Below are 16,984 nucleotides of genomic sequence, written 5' to 3'. Positions count from 1 at the left end.
GAGGTCATTGTATGGATCTATCCACTTCTGTGACACCAGAGTAAAGTGGTCATTGACAATATGTTGCTCTTCGGAGGAATTTCACAGGCAGAACTAAAGTAAAGATGTGTCTTTGGAATTGGTGTGAACTGGAAGAACAGAAGTAGAAAAGTAGGATAATGTTCACAGTTTCAGTGTAGACTTGTTTCCTCAGTGACTGCCTACTGGCAAAATCAAACCAAGGATTGACTGGCACTGAGAGCAGTTTAATAGAAAGGGATAAAGTAATGTAGTGTGTGGGGATAAGGTTAGTTCTCCTAAGTTGAGTTGTGGTTCTCTTCCTTTCTTACCTCATTCTTTCATTTCTGAATGGTCACAGTTGTATAGTTCTGCCTGTAGCAAGTATCAATATTCTTTTTAATGGGCATGTGCTAGTGTAAATTGACACCAATAAGAGACTTATGTGATTCTGAAGAGGTGAAAAATGACTTAGGAGTACCTTCTAATTTAAATTATTTACTTGTATTTGACTGCCTGGAAGATAGCAAATTAGTTTAAAAAAAACAAAAAACAACAAAACCGCACTTCTTCTTTGTAAACTTAATTTTAGCCTGCGGCATAAAACTGTTTAGCCTTCAGCCTCTGGGTGTGTAGAGAGGGAGAAACAGTTCTGTTTATATTTTATTAAGATTTTTGTACACTTCCTCTTTTGTTCAGTTATGTACTTGATTTAAAATACCTGTCTATAGGTAACGGGGCTGTTTCTCTTCAGCTGCCCCCTCTTGTGTTGGTTGCCTACTGACAAAAGCAGGAAAGAGGCAGATTAGTTACAAGCAAAGGATCTTCTTTTACTAAAGGCATTTCCAGAAGGCCATAAAATACAAGACAGTGTGCTTTTTAACAAAATACTGCTATTGGTTTCACAATCCTTCATGAGATGTAGCTTCTGTTTTAGGTGAATCTTAAAATAGCTTCTTTGACGTAAAGTCTGAAAGCATCTGGTGCTGTGTTCTAGCAGGCTGTAGTCATGGTGGAATTGAGATGGCAACTCTTGCTGTTGCCATCTGTCCTCCCACAGCAGAGGCAACACCACTGAAGTGATGCATTAGTGCCACCAGCTGATGCTATAATGCAAGCTGTGATCTTTAAGAAATGAAGTGTGGCCATCTTTCATATTGTGAGGTACCACAGCTGAGCCAGTTAAGGTAAATTCCTTGGTCACTGTCACACTCTGGAATTGTGTGAGGTGATTAACATTAATGAATCCTTTTGAAGGATTTATTTTAGCTAGATTGTCTCAACAACCTCTTGCAGAGTTCTGCTGCATGGGTAGGTAAATACATATATTAATATGCATTTATATGCATTATATGCAGAATATGCAGGACTGAACAAAGGTAGAATCCCACCTACCTAGTTGGATGTGCAGCCATTTGTTTTCCATGATGCTGGTTTTTATAGAGTTCTATAGACAAGCCAGGACTTCTTGCCCACAGCATCTCTTTTGTGAGGCTGGATTGCAATTCAGGTTGTGTTCACATCAGTTTTTAGTGAGCATACTGAAGGGCAGCCTGCCTTGGGTAGAAAAAGCTGTAGATCTGACAGGCAAAATGCCCCAAAGCAAGCAGCAGAAGTGGTCTTACCATCCCACTGCAGCCCAGCAGCTGAGGGGGATGGAACTGAGCAGGGTGAAGGTACATCAGGACGAAGGAGGGGATGGTTCCTCATGCTTTGGCTAGTGACTACTTTGAAACCTGTCTGGAAGCAGTTGATGTCTCGTGACAAGTACAGTGAAGGACCTGGAAATGGTGGGAATCCACAGCAATAGGAAGAATATGAGGGGCCTGCATATTATGTCTTAGGTAAATCAAAATAGTATACTCATTTTAAGGTGGGTTTTTTTAAGATGAAATTGCCATGTCTAGACTACCAAAACTTGAAGAATAGCTGAAAATTACCTTCTTTTTTTTTTTTCTTATAAACTCTGTAAACTGGGATATTCTTGTGATTTGTATAGGAAAAGAGAAGCGAGAGACTGATTATTCAGCTGTCAACTTATTTTGAACTTTTTATGTTCATACTCTTTAATGTGCCGTACAATTTTTATTATTTTCTTTTGAAAGGTGGATCTTTTCTATAGCTATGGCTGCAGGAAATTTTAAACTAATGCTCAGAGTGCCAAGCTTGTTTCATTTGAATGGAAGTTTGTGTACATTTTTATAAACTTCTCGAGCTTAATATAGAGTAGGACACATTTGGTCGGAGCTGTGGGGAATATATAGGACAGGGAGAGGGCTTTTGTGCCTGGAGAGCTATTTAATGTTCAACAAAAGAGTATATAATTAATATATTTTAAAATGTATTGAATAAGTCGGTTAAAGGTGCAAACTGATCGTGCTGCATGAGAACAGCCTTCTGTTGTGGGTCTGAAGAAATGAGTGAGAGCACCCAATTTAGGAGCAGAATGATTCATCTTTGTACCCCTTGTTTTCCTCCTGTGTTTTGTTTTGTTGCCATGCCCACATCAACAGGTGCCTGGTGTCAATTTGCCGGTCAGCCAGCTGACCTATTTCTTCTCTGCAATCCTCATCAGTGGTGTGATACATGAAGTCGGCCATGGGGTGGCAGCTATTCGGTAAAATCTTTTTTGCTTTTCACCTACTGTGACAACAAAGCCAAATATTCCAGAGCACACACTTACCCAGGAATGTGTTTGGCACTGCTTTGTTTTATCTAGAGAGTCTGTTTAGTCTGTAATTCATAGCTTCCTTAGATTTGAAGTTTGGAAGGGTGTACAAATTAAGAATAGAGTTTTAATACAGTGTCTATTATACAGATACCATGAGGAAGGACTTCTGCTTCGCAAATATAGCATCAGGTTTAAAACAGGGTTTTTTAAGTGGCTCTGTTTTTTAAACAGAAATTTCTTTTCTGCACCTTTGGCACTTGAAAAGAACTCATACTATTGCACAGTGATACTTTAAAATTGATTTTTAATTGATTTGTTTAAACACAGCTTGTGAAATATGATATGAACAGGTTGAAGCAATAACTTGGTCAAATGTGATTTGCCCCTGTTAATCTCAGGGATGTATTAGTTTTGATTAAAGATTATATTTTTAATGTCCTTAACTATGATGATTACTTCACAAAAATTATTTGACAGGTTAGTCATTACTGTTAAATGCCACTTCAGCATAAGAAGGTTAGGCACTGATTACTGGGACCAATGTTCAGGTGTCCTCCACATTTCTCCTGGACAGCATCATTATCTCTTCTTTGAGGATAAAGCCCAAAGTTGTTTCTGTGATTTTCCTTAGTGTAGGGAGTTATGACTGCATTTTAACCCATATAATTCCTTTTCTGTAATCCCAAAGGTTCTCCCTCAAAAAGGTGGTTTGAGACTCTCTATGTTTCATATGCTCTGCTTGCCTTTCAGCTTTCTTCCCTCAAATATTCACTGGGAATTTTCTGTGGAGGATAAACCTTTTGCTTACCCCATCACAGGAAGCAGCAACAAAATTTTCTTTCTACTATGTGTTGCTGGCAGGCTGCAGAGGAGCTAGGAGTTAATACAGAGCTCTTTTTAAGCAGAAAGGAAGAAATTATTGTATCTTAATGGTGTGATATCTTTTTTCAAGGTCTAGAGCAAAGGCTTTGAATATTCAATTTTGGGTTATATTTCTGTCAAAAAATTGTGTTTCCAGCTATTTCCAGAGGAGAAATTATTTGGTCCAATGTACACTGGCTGTTAATGTTGCTACTGCTGCTGTTTTCTTCTTGACTTTTTTATTTTCCTTCTAGCACAGGTTGGGTCTATAGTGCCGTTACTGTAAATCCTCAGAGTTTCAACTTCACTAAAAAACTGTGCTGTGGACAAATTTTATTATTCTGGCAAGTCACTTAGCCTTCCTGAAATCTAATACACTTTTGCCAACTTCAGTTCTAGAAAGCATTAGCTGTGAACTAGAAGAGCTCAAATATTTGAGCCTTAGCTTAGTCAAGGCTTGTACCAAACAAGTCTTTTTGTTCCTCCCTGTATATCCTCTACCCAAGTCATGGAATCTTGAATAGGCATTAAACTACCTATTATTAATTGGTAGCATGGGATGAGTTAACTCCACAGTATTAGTGTGTGACAATTCTGAATAATTTTGTATAGTTATTTCTCTTCTTTTGGTGTATACACACATTAAATAGATAAATGTAAATAAATTAAATGTTAGACCCAGTACATTGTCTCAGTAAAGATACGGGATTAACTGGTCCGTGCCCGGTTTGTCTTGGAACTTTATTTTGCCATGTCTCTCTTAAGTCCCTTATGCAATTTCTAGCTTCAAAAAACCTTAATGTATTTGTTCCAAAAAATTCCATTTAAAAGTAATAGCAAAACCCTTGGAAAAAAAGTATTATTTGTATAATAGTGTCAGCTACTATTATATTTAAATAGAACCATAGAGTGTTAAGGTTTGGAAGGGCATTAACATTTGTCCTTTTAAGCTCTTGCCTTGTTTTCATTTTTTCAGATGATATTTTCCTCATTTTGTTCATTTGCAAGGTACTCTAGGTTCTATTTAGGAGAAACAGAGGAATTAAAAATTCCAGAACTGTGGAAGTGTTTCTTTAAAAGGAAAGTGATTGCTTCTTGCAAATATTTTTACATAGATGAGTTTGAAACTGCTTTCTACAGAGTGACATTTTTTTACTTAAAAGAACAATTACCTCAAATGTTGAAATACATCTTAACATGAAAGTTAGGTAGGTTTTTAAAAAGTGTTTTATGTGTTACTGTTACCAGGACACAGAAAATGAACTTACCCTTTATCTTTTAACCAAACTTAAAAATGTATACAGTTTAGAAGTGACAACTACTGCAGACAACATCCTTTAGTTTAATTATCTCTCAATTACTAATAGTATAAAAAATAAATCAGTTTTATAATTAAAATTTTAGTCATTTTTGTTGTCAAAAAATTTGTGCTACATAGAATCTCTCAGTTTTTCTTTTGTTTGTTTGAAGTTACACCTCCTCACTTTTCTTTTTTTCTTTTCAAGAGAACAAGTACGATTTAATGGATTTGGGATTTTTATCTTCATTGTCTATCCCGGAGCATTTGTTGACCTCTTCACAACTCACTTGCAGCTGATATCTCCTGTCCAGCAGTTAAGGATATTTTGTGCAGGTAATAGTTTGTGGTTTTTTATTAAATCTTTGCTTAGCACTATTACTTATTCTAAGGCATCATTTGTGAATCTTTGCGTATTTAAGGTTTAGAATTAATAGGTACCAAACCTTCTCTTTACCTAATGGTGATCCTTCTGTTCTGAACCTGTGTTGGCATCTCAGGAAATCCTTTGATCATTACTGTCCTTATTGAGCTGCTTTCTGGGATAGACATGTCAGTTTCTGGGATCTTAAATTAGTGCAAATTTCCTGGCATGAAAAATATTATTAAATTCTTAATCTAATTTAGAATGGTTGTGCATAAGAAGTTCTAGTTGTGAGGTCATGGAAAAATTGTGGTTTCTGATCTTCCTCTCATTAGAAAGAGCTCTTGCACCAGGTGCAGAAGTTCCTCTGTCTATTTTGTTTGTTTGTGGTTTGGGATGTTTCTGACATTGTATGGCCCAAGTAGTAAAACCTTGGAGCATGCAAGCTGGGAAATAGTCAGCCAGAATGGTGCTGTGAGAACAGGACTTCATGTCACAAGTCAACATCCTTGAACAATTCACTACCGTTTTCTGCAATAGGAGCAATCTATTTCTCAATAGTATTGTGAGTGATTTTCACTGACCTGTGAGTTGTGTTATTATACAGGTCACTGTGTTTTGATGTTGCCATCAGGAGGAAATAAAGGTTAAAACACAAACATCCAAAGAGAATCGTAGCTTATGGCACCAGATAACCTCTAGATGTTTTTGAATTGATGTTTTTTGAAGTCTCTGGCTACTGGGAAGTAGAGCCTGGTTGCTGTGAATAGTCAAACTGAGACTGTGTTGTTCTGCCTCGACCACTTGTGTGATTATTTCTAGAGGCAAAGGTGGCTCCCAAAGAACTGAAAGAGAGATAGAAAAGTTATCATCTTGGTTCAGTTCTTGATACTGGTGTTTTTCTGTTGCAGGCTAGCAACCAGCCTGTTGTAATGTTTAGTTATTAACGTTGTTTCTTGAATATTTTATCTAAAACATAATGTAGAGAAGCCTTTAGCAAGCATGTTTTCAAGCTTTCATAAATCAAGTAAATAATTACAGATGTTAGGTAAGTAAATATATCTGTATTCAAAATACCCGAATCAACAAAAATCATTCACTACAATAGGCTAACTTTTATGAAGCCCTGTTTCTCAAATTAATCTGTTTCCATTTCCATCTACTGGGAACAGAACTGAAAGAAAAAGCATACTGAATTTCAAAATGTTTTTTTTACACAGATTCCTGGGACATTATCTAGAAAAATAGAATACTGAGGTGTAATAGAAAATATTTGCTTGCATGTTTTGATGACAAGCAAATACCTGTAATAATGTTTCATGTTTCTCAGGAAACCTGAAATAGGGGAATACAAGGCAAGAGTAAACATGTTGCGAGACTGGTCAGCATGAATGGCTTGCTTTCAGTTAGGTATAACAAATAAATGCATTTTTTTACAGTTTATGGTAGATATGTTTCAGAACTAGGATGTTTGATAATGATAAAATGCCATATTCAGTAAACAACCAATTTCTTTTATTTGTCAGAACAGTTGAATGAACTTACTCCTGGTGTTCAGAAATTTGAATTTAGAGAGACATGATCTCAGATTTTTGTATAGCAGCTAAGCAACAGTGCTAGATTAAAGGCCAATACCAAATATTCTTTTTGTAGTCCAGCTATAGTCTAGAGATTAAAAAATGCATTTTTTGTACAGTAGATGGCATCATGTGCTCAAGAATAGGAAATGAGTGTTCTTGTAAGACTTGTGATATTTATTGCATGATTCCATGCCTACTAGATAGATGAAAAGTGATTCTGTGCAACACGTTCCTGTAATTAGTTCAAATATTTGTATTACTTTCTGAGATAATTTTTAATACATCTCATGTTGTCTTTAACAGGAGTAAAATGGTTTTTGTTTTGTTTTTTAATTAATTCATAGTTAATAAATTATTTTAAGGTGTTTTAGGATTGTGTGAATTGTCCCTTTTTAAATGTAAGTAATTAGGTGTCCAAGGATGAGGCTGTTTTAGAGAGATGAAGTGGAAGGTGGACTGGGAAGTGTGCCTCTACAGGTATTCTCATTTGGAGCATGTTTATTTTTCTGTGGATCACCTGGGATGAATTTGAAACCTTTCTATTTTAGACTTTTTGCTGTATTCCACACAGCAAATGTTGTCAATTTTGATAGCAAGACCCATAGCTGCTTGAAAGTATTCCTTGTCAATCTCTAGCAGTTCCATCACCTCTTTTTTATTATTAATATTTTAAGGGTTGGGTTTTTTCCAGCTTACTCTGTATAGCAGCCACACTATTGAAAAGAATGTTGTTTCCATTTTACATTTTTTTCTTTTGTTGAGCTGTTAAGATGAAAAAATATTTTTAAGATAAAAAGGTTAAAACAATAAAGTTAAAATATTTGTTCAGTACGTCTGGATTTGTTGCAAATAAATGTGTGTATATGAGATAAGGAGAACTGATTACAAAAACATTTCCTCTATCTGAGTGTCTTTCCATGGGATACAATTAAAACTATAGAAAGAAATTTAAGAAGCATTTACCAGTGGAAATTGCAAGAAACACTTAAAAGAGCTCCAAAAATGTCTCTTATTTCTGCAGCATTAGAAGTGTAAAAGAAGGTGAGGTGAGATGTGGAGATAAGAGAAGTCTGCCATATGCTATGATTTATACACTGCAAGAAAGATAGGTTTAATATATTTTTAAATATATTTAATTGAATTCCTACTGTGTAACTGCACTATAAGTATAGAATTGAATCAAACTCCTCATAACAAGATGAAGAAGCACTGTAAGAAGGAAATAAAGGCTCTTCAACACTGCAAAGTTTTCCTGAATTGTTCATGCAAGACTGCCTGAGAACACAAACTAAATAAGAAAATTTGTGTAGTGCTGAATTTGGAAGGCCATAAGGCTTTGATGGTGAACGCTGACTGTGTCTTATGATAGTGGCTCATTGCTTCTTATGGAGAATCACATTCCACAGAGATGGCAAATGCAAATATCTTCCCCAAAACAACAGGTCAGGAAATTCTGATTGTACAATTTAGTTTCTTGATGGGCTTTTAGGTCCATATTTTCTTGTAGAAGGCTTTTTTTCAAATAGTTATCTAAATTCGTTTGGCACATATACATGTAATAATTTTAATTGAAATATTGTAGGTTACCATCACAAATACTGAATTGTAAGTAAATTTCAAGCATATTCCTCTCTAGGACAAACAGTACTTATTAAAAAATAAGCCCATTTATTGAAATTCTTAAATTCAACAGTTATTGTGGTAGAAGGTAACACATAATAATTTCATTCCACTATTTTAAAAAATATTTGTGATTGAAGACAACTTTGTAGATATCAACTATATTTTAATAACTGATTGAGAAACACAGTTTTTCTTCTGAGTACATTGCCTTCTCATACTTAGAAAAGTAGTGGTACATGAAATCTTAATCTGGTAGAGTGGCACCTTAGAAATGCCTTACTGCTCTCCTGATCATATAATTCTCAGGGGCTTAGAGGTTTCTCTAAAACTCCTTTACAAAGTGGCATCATAGAAGCTAAAGTTTGTAATCTTTGTACTCTTATGCCTATGTTCATAGATTAACTTTTCATTTATTCTTACAGTAATAATTTCAGGAAAGTTAATTAAAAAGAGCTGTAGGGTCATTTAAAAACCAGCTTTTGTCATTACTGTTTATTTAAAAACTTTTTTTTTGCCTTCTTTTTAGGGGTGTGGCATAATTTTGTTCTTGGTGTTGCCAGTTTCATGGTGTTGTTTCTGCTGCCAGCCATTCTTTTCCCTTTCTATTACACGGGTGTTGGGGCACTTGTCACTGAGGTTGCAGAGGTAAGAAGGATATTTGCTGTTTCCATATTACATGCTTTGTGACCTGAAATGTACCTGTATCCCTTATTATCTTAATCAGGTTTGGTCAGTGCAGTCCTTTGCAGAATCTAATATACTGAACTTCTTGCTTGAAGTTTTCCTTTCAGTCTCATGTATCTTAGTAAATAAAGGAACCTGGTAGGAATAATGGTAGACTAATTAGCATGCTATAAAACTGTTGAGACATTTTAAATGAGTTTGTGGTTTATTTCTGGGAGTTTTTAACTGTTTTTCAGTATTGGCACAAAGCAAATCTACTGGAAACTGCATTATCACTCCAGTTACTGCTATCTGTTTTTAATGTTAAAGTTTATTTTGAGCTGATTTCCTTGTTTGGTCAGCTGGAAGCAAAGTAGAGATAGACTTCTGGAATTCTGGAAAGGAATAATTTTTTTCTGAGTTAACCAGATACAGCACAGTTGAACAGCAGAGCTGAAAGGATCCATTCTTTCTTGGATCTAAAAGTCAATTGTTAAAACTCAGGAGAGAGTGACATTTATAATGCTTTATTACCTTTGAAAGTATAGGTACACATATTCAGGATTCAGGGTATTAAGTTTAATTTAATTTAGTAAGTTGTGGGTTTTCTTACCTTTTTGACCTATATGAAAATAATTACACAAATTTGAAGATGTCTCCAGGACACTTGGAGACTTCCTTTTCCTTCCCCTTCCCCCCCATTTTTTAGTGCCTGAACCTAAAGATTCCATAGGATTCAGTTGAACTGTAAACCAATCCTTACGGTTTTAACTATATTGATATGACTAACTTCACTGTTCTTCTCAGGATTCTCCTGCCAATGGACCACGAGGTCTTTTTGTGGGAGACCTTGTCACTAACCTACAAGACTGCCCAGTTTATAATGTGGAAGACTGGAATTCCTGTCTGGGAGACATCTCAGAGAAGTCACAGGTCGGCTACTGTGTAAGTGCAGCCACCCTACAGCAATTAAGCTTTCCAGCTAGAGGTATGACTTAAGGTGCTCTCCTCATTATTTTGTATGTTAATTATATTTTAATTTTATCATGTCTTAAAGACTATTTTGGATTTAGAATTTGTTGTTAGGGTCAGATTTTTTGTAAGACAAATCTGCAGTCCTGTCTTAAGCAGTTACTATTTATATATATAATATTATATATATATAATATATATATGTATGTATATATGTGTATATATATATATAAATCTGTGTCATAATACACACACACACACACATATATACATATATACATACATATATATAATATGTGCCATGCTGTTTTATGTAATCTGAAAGTGAGGGAAGGCTATAGAGGAATTTCACTTGTCTTTCAGTCATCCTGTGCAAATATCCTGTATGATCTGAATAATAAAATTTGCTTCCTCAGGATATTGCAGAACTTAGCAGTAGTACAATTATCTCCTCTGTTTTAAGTTCTGTAAAATGGATCAACTCAGTGTTCTTTTGCAGATGTATTTTTCATGTTACCTCACAGCTTTGATCAGCATGAAATTGCAAATTGTAGGATTTACCCCAATGAGGTGCTTTATTATGGTCCCTTCTTCGGATCTGTCTCCCTATAGGGTTTTATGTCATTGCCCATAAACTCAGTTTTGTCTGGATTGCACATACTGCTTCTGGAAGTCAGTCTACTTCCTTCTATTTTCTTTTATGCATTAGAGTGCTTGTTGCTGTAAGGGCTTACCCCCAGGAAACCAAAAAAACCCAAAAAAAACCCCTGAACTAAACTAGAACAATAAACAAAAATAGAGTAGAACAAAAAAGAACAGTCAAGTTAAATTGGCTGAGCGTCTTGTGATATGCCCTGAAGATCTCTAAGATTTCTTTCGTGCAAGCATTCATGGAAAATGAATTCCAGAGGTAAGGGGCTGCTGCTGAGTGAAGCCTGTAGGATGTTATTCAGAGCTTTAAAATTATCACTGCGTTTTTCCATCATCCTGGAAAGAAACGGGAGGTCAGGCAACTTGACTGTCCATGGTTTTGATGCACTACAGTACTTTTGTGAGTCTGAAAAAGTAATTTATTTTTTTTTAGTATGTAAAGAAAGTGGTCCTATAACTGGTACTAAGATAAATATTTGAACTGGAAACTAGTGGCATATGGATAAGAACCTGCTTTTAGAGGTCTGACAGTTTGGATTTTGCTTCTGAAGAGGAGTGCAGCTTTGGCCCATGCTTTCAGCTGGGCAGGGATGGCAAGAGCCGATTCTCAGATGTTTTAGGTATATATATATCCTCAGATTCTGCTGTTTTCTGAAGTGCAATTTTGGAATCATGGGTGATAAAACTGCATATTCTGCAGATGAACCAATCCTATTTAGATTGAAATACTAGAGGCTTAATGCTGTAGACTCAATATTGCTTCCAAGCCTGGTTGCTGTATTGTGTTAGCAGCCCATTGTCCACACTACTGCCTTCTAATCAGACCAGTCTGTCTGCATTTTAGGAGTCATAAGCCTCCAGCAGTGAGAAATATTCCTCTGAAATTAAATGAACTCTGTTTGGTCTCCAGCAGCTGTCATTTATCAAGATCTTGACTGTTCATAACTTGACATAAATACAGAGCATTGATAAAAATATATATAGCAAATGAATTCCATCTAGTTGGCCATAAAACTAATGGAGAGTGAACTATCTGAGTATTGAAGCTAGAGAAAAAAACAATGCCCTAAGGATCTTCTTGAAATTTTAAAAAAATGTGTTTTCAATGTAGTTTATAAGGAAACTAATTTCATGGTCATTTGCTTTTCAAAAATATATGTAGTTTCTTAGCCTCAGGGTACTTGAAAAAAGGTTTGTACGGTACAGTGCTTGCACCTGTAAGCCCCAGGCATAAAGCTCCATGTCAGTGGATTGCAGGTTATGCAGTGATAAATCAGCAACCAGTATCACAGGCTTGATCTCCCTGAGGAAGGGACTGCAGTTGCTGTGATACAGAGCCTTACTGTGACCATTCTTCAGTGTCTGTGTATGTTTAAGCTGTTGTTGGACAGTAAGTTAGGCTTAATTCATTTCCAGAACATATGTATGAAGGTTCTTTTCTAGGCTAGTTAAATCATGGTTTAAAACATCATTTATTCACTGCTGTAGCCTTCAAGGCTTGGAAAGCATTCATAATCTGAGTCTTATAAAGACTTTCATGATTTAAAAAAGTATGTTTTGAGTCTTGGCCATTTCCATAGCCAGCCAGTGAAATCAGTACTGTAGTAGCTAACAAATTTCTATGCCAACCATTGGTGCAAGTTAGGGGCAATGGATATAAAAGTGTTTTGCAACTTGTAATGCTTAAAACATTGCAGTGGTAGATCCCCAGCATCTCAAGGAGATTTATTAAGGTGAAAAAATCAGTATGTAGCAAGACTGAAATCATATGACATTCTCACATATTGGTGGTGAAGCTTTATTTTTAGTTGAGCCTCTGCTAGGCTGTGTGAATGACTGTAATTCTTGAAGGCTGTAGGATGATTGTTTTACTTCATTCAGAGACTAATTTTTCTCAGCAAATAATATTCTTTGCTCTATGCCTATGTTCTTTAGTCTACAGGAGACTTGATGGCACAGTTGAATGTTGTAGTAACAACAGCCTCACAGACATTTGCTTTTCATACGGCAGTAAGTTGGACAGCCATCTGGTAAGTTACTTAAACTACAAATTCTCACTGGTAAATCTAATTTTTTTTACATTAAATTAGTAATATTTACTGACACTTATGCAGCATACTCAAGTGTTTAAGAATATCCAATTTGTAATAAAGGTATGCATGTATTCTCCCAATTACAGCTTAAAAAACCACAATATATTAGTTATGATTTTTCCCATAATAAAACAGGGGGTCTCTGGAAGAATCATAAAAAATCTTAGATACCTCATTCCTTTAGGCAGAAAAACACCTCAGTCATTTTCAGTATTCTGGATGCACAATACTGGTGAGAAAAAACAACCTTTGAGAAGAGGGTGAAATTACTTATTTTGGTGTTTCACTCTTTAAAGGAATTGAGCACTACAGGGAAAGCAAAGCCCTGGACTACCTGTTCAGTTATTTTGTCTGAAGCCAGCAGTGCTGCTCCCTAAATTTAAATAAGAACATGCAGGAGAAAGTCCTAGAGATTGCCCAGTTTCTCAAAATAAGAGCAGGACTTGAATCTTTTTAAACCATGTTGATTTTCTTGTCACATAGAAACAAAGTTACTCAGAATTTTGACTTACTCCCTTATAAAAGGGTTTAGCAGCATTCCAGTGCCTAAGGGGGCTACAAGAAAGCTGTAGAGAGACTATTCACAGGGGCAGGTAGTGATAGGACAAGGGAGAATGGCTTTAAACTGAAAGAGGGCAGGTTTAGATTAGGTTCTAGGAAGAAATTCTTTAGTGGGAGGGCAGTGAGGCCCTGGCACAGGTTTTCCAGAGAAGCTGTGGATGCCCCATCCCTGGAGGTGTTCAAGGCCAGGCTGGATGGAGCTCTGAGCAACCTGGTCTGGGGGAAGGTGTCTCTGCCCATGACTGGGGTTGGAATGAGATATTTTTAAGGTCCCTTCCAACCCAAGCCATTCTATGATTCTATGAAAATACATCAATGTTTGTTAAAATACGTGTTCCATACTGACAGTGATGGAATATTTCTGTTGGCTCTTTGAAAGCAGAAGAGCACAAGAATCAACTGTGTAAACTTTTCTACACATACCAGTTTGTTATTGTTCTGACACTAGTGATAAATACCCAAAGAAATTCAAATAATTTTTTTCCAAATCTGCTATGTTTACAGTTTCTGCAGTGGTAAACTTGCCACTCCAGGGTGTTTTTGTGGCATTTAACCACTAAGAGTTGAACACATTCCAGTGGTTCATTTGAAATACAGCAGTGGCAGCAAGATTTGCTAAATCACTATTCCATTGAGCCTGGGCATTCTTAAACTTGTAGCTGCTACTTATGAGCAGGGTAGAAATAAAAGCATCAGGAAGCTTGAGACCTTGTGACTTTCAACCTTAGACTGGTTGTGAGTTTTTGAACAGTTTTTTTAAATGGTCTTTGCAGTGCTATGCAGCAGTTTTTGAAAGTGTGTTCTTTCCCTCATTAGAATAGAAGGAATTTGTATCAAAGTTAATGGTGAGAGTCTGACACTCATGCATTCATGAGGAGTGCAGTGATCAGGCTGAGAAGGCAGAAATTACTTCTGTTTTTCCTCCTAAGGCAAACAGTAGATTAAGATTCCTTGCTTCTATTTTTAGAACAAAAGGAAAAGTGTCACTGAGATTTTAAGAGACATGAAAAGGAAAACTAATTTCCTGTTCCTTTCTGCTGTAGTGTCTTTGGCCTATGGGGAGCAAGAAAGATCTGGTCTGTCAGACTTAGAGAGTGAAAGAGTGTTATAGGCAGGGGTTGGGACACAGCAGTACATTGAGTCCTGTGTTCATCTTGAGAATGTTTTCTTAGCAACCACATACCTGGTAGGTTTGTTGGTTTATTTGCTGAAACTTCAGCTTGAACAGATAAGTCACTAGGGTGTTGTTACAGGCTCTGTCCATTATCTCTGTCCAGAAATCACCAACCTATGTTAAGATGTCATGATTTTTTGTTGTGCATATGTGTACTTTTCTAGAAATAGTTTGCTTGTATTTTGGTATATGTGCATACCCTCTCTTCCACGCTACAGAACAAGGAATGACAGGTTGAATATGTATCAGGTATGTATCAGGTAGAGATTCGTCAGGACTTGACAACAAAAAACTAGGGAAAGAAGTCAGATTTTAGCTCTTTATGGGCTTATATCAGTGAAGCGTTTCTTTGCTTTAAAAGGTGTATTTTGTTCTTTTATTTTGATCTGCTGGAAAATACCTTTACCTTTCATAATGATTTTAAATACCCTTTGCAGTATGCCTGTCTGCCAGCACGAAAAGTTATTGAAGCCAGCAAAGTTTGTCGAACCAACATGGACTGCCATAAGGACTTTGTTCCAAGCTTTTGTGTGACTCCTTCTTTGGAGAACCAAACAAGGCTAATCAGGGTCAAGCATCCACCCCATATTGACATGCTCTATGTAGGACACCCCATGCATCTTCAGTACACAGGTTGGTATTATTTATTGAATATTTAGCAAAAAAATCTCTAATATGGTTTCCTTTGCCTGCCTGCTGAAACAAGGTCTTGAAGTGCTTCTTAGTTAATTTGTTTAAAACAGAATCCATTTCTTGTTAAAGCCAGTGGAGAGACATGGACTATTAAGGCCTAAAATGAAATGTTCACAGTGCAATGAGTTATGAATGTAATAGAAACCATATGTGATATGACATGGTTGTTTTTTCAGAAAAGTGTGAAAGGGCTATTTCTTGAACAGATCTTACTCAGGTTAGTCATAGGAACCAGGGACCTGCATTTTCCTAGCACATAAATGTCTCAAAATGCTATTGTAAAATCTCTACGGCACCTTGTTCCAACACCTTGCCTGGAATATTAGCATGACTGCTTAAATCACACCTAATATCCAAGTATCTGTGACAGATTCCCATGACTACTGAGCCACAAGTGTTATGACAACATGTTTTTTTCCTGATCTATTTTTTTCATTTGACTGCCCTAAATTAAGTAACATTTAAAATTTTAGTTCCTTACTTTGAAATTTACTGTGACTCGCCTTTGGGCATCGTATATAAATAAAAAGTAATTCTGCTCCTGAAGTGAGTATGGAAAGAATGAAAAAATTCATCAACATCCTACTTGACAGCTTGAGTGGCATGGTAAAAATTAGCTGCAGATGTGTTTTAAGAAGTTTGAAGTGTTAAATTACTATCCCTTCCTGTGAGGAAGGTATCTGTTCCTCACAGGCAGCTGAAACTCTCAGGGTGATTTTACCTCAAATACCTTGGAAGTATCTCCTTAGGAAGGCATTGTACTTTTCTGAATAAGCACTGGAATTAAGTACAAAAGAGCTATAGAAACAGTGATGAAATCTGGTAGTGTAAATCCATTAACATTCTTGGATACCATATTTTTAGTTAAGCTATCAGTCCTTATTTTTCCATACTCTTAATTTGATACTCTGTGAGGAGTTACTTATTTCAACTTTTTTAGATATACTCTCATTTAAGCCCAAAATATGATCTCTTCATTTGTTACTTCTGGCCTCATGTCATTTAAGAGGAATACATTGTTCAGTTGTGTGTTACCAACACACACTATTATATCTTATGATATTTATTTCAAATGCAGCAACATATTTTAAGAATAGAGTTTTATAATTATTCAGTATTCCTTTTATTGGACTTTACCAATACAAGCTATTGGTACTGAAGAACAGTTAATGTTCTCTTTTCAATACATTGGAGCAATGGAGTTTTCATTGGTGTTTCCCACTGTGGTAATTCTGCAGAAGAATTGAACCTGCCAGTCTTTCAGAAGCCAGAAAATAATGTTATTGCATTTAAAGAGATCTTCTTTAAGATGTTACTTTGTGAAAATCCTGTTTGCTTACACATGTAGGAGTAGAATTTTGAAGTGATTTACCCTTGGAATTGTGCACTGAATTAATTAATTTGAAAGCTAGAAGTTTGATTTTATTACCAGATTTGCTGCAAATGCAATCTATGTTCTTATGTTCCTTTTGGAAAAACACGAGACCTAAAATTATAGGATCCTGGCTTGGGTAGCAGGCAGTCTGCTGTATCATTGTAGAGTTTCATGCATTCCAATGGAACAACTTCTAAATATTTCAGACTTAGCATTGCACTGTACAGGACTAGCTGGGGCCAACAGGTTTGGTGTGGGGTTTTTTTTTCCCAAATGTGACTCATCAGAATGTAACTGTTCCTTACAGTTAAAAAAATAAATTAATTTCTACTTCCTCTACTGTGTGAGCTTTGAAATAGGAATATGTTTTAGTGAAATGCTTAATTCTTTAGCCTGATCTTTCTGCCCA

At 36.1% G+C, this 16,984-nt stretch overlaps 1 protein-coding gene across 1 annotated transcript in view; it reads left to right on the top strand.

Annotated features, from left to right (window-relative positions):
* The window catches only part of MBTPS2 (membrane bound transcription factor peptidase, site 2), a 40,369-nt gene that overhangs the window by 8,025 nt on the left and 15,360 nt on the right, over positions 1 to 16,984 (top strand). The window contains exons 4-9 of the mRNA XM_005516689.3: positions 2,511 to 2,614; positions 5,035 to 5,162; positions 8,920 to 9,038; positions 9,864 to 10,044; positions 12,615 to 12,709; positions 14,945 to 15,140. Of these exons, the coding sequence (XP_005516746.1) occupies positions 2,511 to 2,614; positions 5,035 to 5,162; positions 8,920 to 9,038; positions 9,864 to 10,044; positions 12,615 to 12,709; positions 14,945 to 15,140 (823 nt within the window). The remainder of the gene's footprint in view (positions 1 to 2,510; positions 2,615 to 5,034; positions 5,163 to 8,919; positions 9,039 to 9,863; positions 10,045 to 12,614; positions 12,710 to 14,944; positions 15,141 to 16,984) is intronic.

The sequence above is a fragment of the Pseudopodoces humilis genome, chromosome 2 (genome assembly GCF_049639895.1).
Source record: "Pseudopodoces humilis isolate 2021_Gansu_Grassland_sample_001 chromosome 2, ASM4963989v1, whole genome shotgun sequence".
Taxonomy (NCBI): Eukaryota; Metazoa; Chordata; class Aves; order Passeriformes; family Paridae; genus Pseudopodoces; species Pseudopodoces humilis.
Note: the sequence above shows the minus strand (reverse complement) of the source record. Positions and strands in the feature narration are given on the sequence as shown.